The sequence below is a fragment of the Nannospalax galili genome, unplaced genomic scaffold (assembly GCF_000622305.1).
Source record: "Nannospalax galili isolate Female #2095 unplaced genomic scaffold, S.galili_v1.0 scaffold2610, whole genome shotgun sequence".
Lineage (NCBI taxonomy): Eukaryota > Metazoa > Chordata > Mammalia > Rodentia > Spalacidae > Nannospalax > Nannospalax galili.
Window position 1 is genome coordinate 252490 of NW_008328097.1, and position 4526 is coordinate 257015.

At 43.3% G+C, this 4526-nt stretch overlaps 1 protein-coding gene across 1 annotated transcript in view; it reads right to left on the bottom strand.

Annotated features, from left to right (window-relative positions):
- Nucleotides 1-2759: 2759 nt before the first annotated feature.
- The window catches only part of Dock8 (dedicator of cytokinesis 8), a gene marked incomplete at its 5' end in the record, with an annotated part of 99460 nt that continues 97693 nt past the window's right edge, over nt 2760-4526 (bottom strand). Inside the window, 2 exons of the mRNA XM_029554094.1 lie at nt 2760-3682; nt 4205-4375. Of these exons, the coding sequence (XP_029409954.1) occupies nt 3622-3682; nt 4205-4375 (232 nt within the window). The remainder of the gene's footprint in view (nt 3683-4204; nt 4376-4526) is intronic.

Below are 4526 nucleotides of genomic sequence, written 5' to 3' on the forward strand. Positions count from 1 at the left end.
TCTGGAACAGCACATGGTCCAATATGATATTCAGCACAGCTACAGGTGATTACTGAGCACTTGAGATGTAGCTAGTTTCAATCAAGGTGTGTTGTAAGTATAAAACATGTTAAAAGATTTCTAAGACTTAATTTGAAAAAAGAATATAAATAATCATTTTTATACTGCTGAATGACAAAATGATGTTTGTATATGCTGGGTTAAATAAATTCATAAAATTAATGACAGTGATAATTTGGGGGGGGGAGGTTTAGGGGACGAAGTCTCATGTAGACCAGGCTGGCCTCAGACTCACTATATAGACAAAGCTGTCTTTGAACTTCTGATCCTCCTGCCGCAGTCTCCCAAGTGCTAGGACTACATTTGTGTGTCTTATTTTTAATGTGGCTACTAGAAAAGTCAAAATGGTAATGACATTTTTTAAAAATTAAAATTTTTATTTTTATTTTATGTGTATGCATGTTATACCTGCGTGCATGCAAGTGTACCCATGTTGTGCAGTGCATACGGAGGAGAGAAGAGGCTGTCAGATCCTCTGGAACTGAAGTTATGGACAGTTGTTAGATGCCATGTGGATGCTGGGATTTGAACCCAAGTCATCTGCAAGAACAGCCAGTGCTCTTAACTGCTGAGCCATCTCTCCAACCCCTAAATTTATTTATTTTTATTTTATGTGTTTGAGTGTTTTGCCTGCATGTATGTAAGTGCACCCATGCATGCAGTGCTCTTGGAGACCAGAAGATGGCCTCAGATCTGGAACTGGAGTTATGGATGGTTGTTAGCTGCCACGTGGGTGCTAGGAACTGAATACAGATCCTCAACAAGCACAGCCAGTGCTCTTAAGCAGTGAGCCATCTCTCCAGTCCCTAAATGGTATCTTGACTTACCACATTCTTTTTAAAAAACAATATTTTATTATTTTTAATTTTATGTGTATAAGTGTATTGCCTGCATGTATGTAAGTGCACCTGTGTTGTGCAATGCCTCGGGGGTCAGAAGAGGGCGTTGGATACCCTAGGACTGGAGTTACAGATGGTCGTTAGCTGACATGCGGGTGTTGGGACTCAAACCCAGGTCCTCTGCAAGAGCAGTCAGTGCTCTTAACTGCTGAGCCATCTCTCTAGCCCTGACTTATTATATTTCTGTTGGGCAGAGTACTTCTAGAAACAGGCCTATTAGTTCTTGATGAATTCACTCAATCAACAAGCACTTAGTGAGTGCCTTCTATGTTGAACATGCAAATAAGGGACAGGAATGCAGCAGTGGAAACTATCTCACACTCAAAAATCAGGTGTATCACCACAGTGCAAGAGAGGTTGAAAAAATATCTCAAAATGGTCAACAGATTTTGAAAAGCAGGGGACATTTAATGAGGAATGGCCAGAGCTAGTAGGGCTATTGGGATTAAGAGCTAGCCCTATGTAACTTAGCATCTAACTCTTTGTTTCAGAGCAGACTAAAATAGATGCTGATGATAGTCATCCTTTGAGTCACTCAGAAAAGGTAGCATGATACAAGGTCTGTTGTAGTCTTGATTCTTCTGTATCTGTACTGGATCTTCCTCACTAAACAGAGAGACTTTAGAGGTCAGTGACAAAGGTTTTTGACCCTGGTCTCACCCAGTGATGCCCACAGAGAAGGTGCTAAAACAATGCAATTAAAATATATCATGTACACTCCTTTTAGAAAGCAGTTAGTTTAGTGTTCTTCATAAAAAGTTCTGCTGGGCTGGGGAGATGCTCAGAGGTTAAAGCATTTGCCACCCAAATATAAACACCAGAGCTCTGATTCCCAGAAGCCACAAAAATGCCAACTGGGTGTGGCAGCCTTTCTGTAACTCCAGCTTTAGAAGGCAAGAGACAGGTGATCCCCTCCCCACAGCAAGCTGGTTGGCAAGACTGGCCATCAGTGATCTCTAACAGAGACCTTGCCTTAGTGAATAGGGTGAGGAGTGATCAAGGGTAATTTCCTGTCAATTCCTGGCATGAACCCTGAACCTCCACATGTACACATGCACATATACACACATGCATGTGCATCCACACACAGGCACATTACACACACACACACACACACACACACACACACACACACACACACATTTGAAAAAAAGCACAGTTTGAGAAGGTGAGATATGTGACCATGAGTACACACACACACACACACACACACATTTGAAAAGTTGAAAAAGAAATTTTAAAAAAGAGAAAAAGTTCTGCCCCAAATGCCTAAAAAATCAAAAATAGGCTGGAGAGCTGGCACAACAGTTAAAGGCTCAACATAAAAAACACAAAGTAAGCCTTCATCATCACCACCACCGTCATCATGAGTAGTTATTGAGGCAGGGTCTCATTATGTAGACCAGGCTGGCTATGAATTTAGTGAGATCCACCTGCCTCTGCCCCTGAGTGCTGGGATTAAAGGCATACGCCAACATGCTCATCCTTAATTATTTTTTTAAAATGCCCTCTTTCAAAACACAATTTCATGTATACCAAAAGGCACATACAAAACTTTTCAACTATTCAAACTAAATTCTCTCTCCTAACCACCAAGATTAAAAGTTGCTTCGCAGGTGCTACTTGACCAAGGCCATGCTCAGGCTCTGGAAGCTTTACAACACTCCCAATTGTCAAAGTAACAAAACCTCAGTTGCAAAAGGTAGCATTTTGCCACTTTCAGTCCATCTTCAGTATCAGTCAGGGTCATCAGTCAGTCATAACTAAAAATATATAATTTATTCTCAATAGCTTTTTTCATCTTTTTTCCTAAAATACATTGTCAAAAGAATTCAAAGCAAAATATATTTGTAGCAGAGAATACAATGTCCTGAAATGAAAGCAGAGACATTACCCTTTTATAAAAATGCACTTTGTCTTAGAAGAAAAAGAGGGTAGTGAGAGCCAGCATACAGAAAACCAGCAGAAGGTGTAGGGGAGTTGCTTCTGGTGTGAATGTGAATGTGGTGTCAGCGAATGTGGCTGAGTGACATGGACTGTCTCCTAGGCCGGGCCGCAGGTGTCTGCTGTAAGGGTGTGCTGGCTCAGCACAACCGTTACAATGAAGCAGAAGCAACAACAGTCCAGGAAACCAGAAGGATTAAAAGATAACAAGTTATCCAATAATCTATTTGCAGATTTCCAGCTGTCAGGAGGCTGCCAGGAAGGCTTCTTTTCATACAGTACTGAAAACCGTGGCACGTTCCTAGAGTTTGTCTTCCCTTCCCATAAGGGCCAGCTTCCTTTGGACTAGCTGCTGGACAATTTCATTCTTCCTTGCACAATTTGAGTTAATCCTATATATTCAAACATAGGCCAGAGGGTGGAACTGAGCAACGACTCAGCATAAATAGCTTAGGCTTTGCTTTGTACAGCATTGTGAAAAACGACTTTAATAAATACAGTCACTTCTGATTACCAACCCCCTCCCCCATGTAACCAAGATCAGGCTGGAGTGCATTTGGATGTCATTCCATAGTTCTGACCCCCAAAGTTTCCAGAGTGCTGGCTGAACAGGGAATGTGTGGTCAGTCCTGGGTGGCTGCCGTCCTGTGTTTGAAGAACCAGCGAGTCCTTCTCCGAGTGGCAGAGCCTCAGTCACCATAGGCAAAAGTGGCTTTTCTTAGCTCCCCTGTGACAATTGAGTTTCACATTTCCTGAAACTAGATCTGTGGAAGGAGTCTCTGAAATAAAGGGGAGAGAGAGAGAGAGAGAGAGAGAGAGAGAACACAAGGTGAATAGCGAGAATGCAGTTCGCAGTTCAGTGGTAGAGTATTTGTCTGGCATTCATGAAGTCCTAGGTTAATCCATGTACCACGAGAAAGGAAAGGAAGAGAGAGAGAGAGAGAATTGGTGTTTCACTAACCAGAAAGACATGGGTCCTGGGGAACTTGGGAAAGGGTGTGAGATGCCTTCATACCAGGTGTGTGCATACACACACACACACACACACACACACACACACACACACCCCACACACAGAGCTCAGTGGGAAGGCACTGGCACAAGGTCAAGAAGGAGGGCCTGGGAGAGGTAAAGGGGAAGGTTGAGGAGAACACAAACATATGGGCTGGCAGCCTCTCTAACTCCAGGCCCAGTCCACCCTGGGGCTTCTGCATTCTGCCAAGTGCAGCTGAGTGGGCTCAATTTGTGGTACCTCATCAGTCTCTTATCCCCAGGAAGAGGCATCTTTGCCCGCTTCTTACCTCTTCTGACTGTCAGCCCTGAAGATGGGTTTGTAGAGCTCTGGAATTTTCCTCTCTATCATAGGCCTGAGGCTCTCCCTCAGCTTGTTGTAGTTCTTCTTGAGTTCCTGCTGGTACTCCCTCTGCTCTGCTGTGATGAGCCGCTTGTTCTTCTCCACAGCCTCACCACATCTAAGACGAAAGCATCAGGTGGGGAAATGAGGTTTTACTTTGTAGGTGTTTGGGTTGCTTAGTAACTTGGGGATGATGACAGTATGCCATGGTTCTTGAGGACCTCTTCTACTGTCTACACCTAGAATGTCCTCTAAAAGCAGTGTGCTAA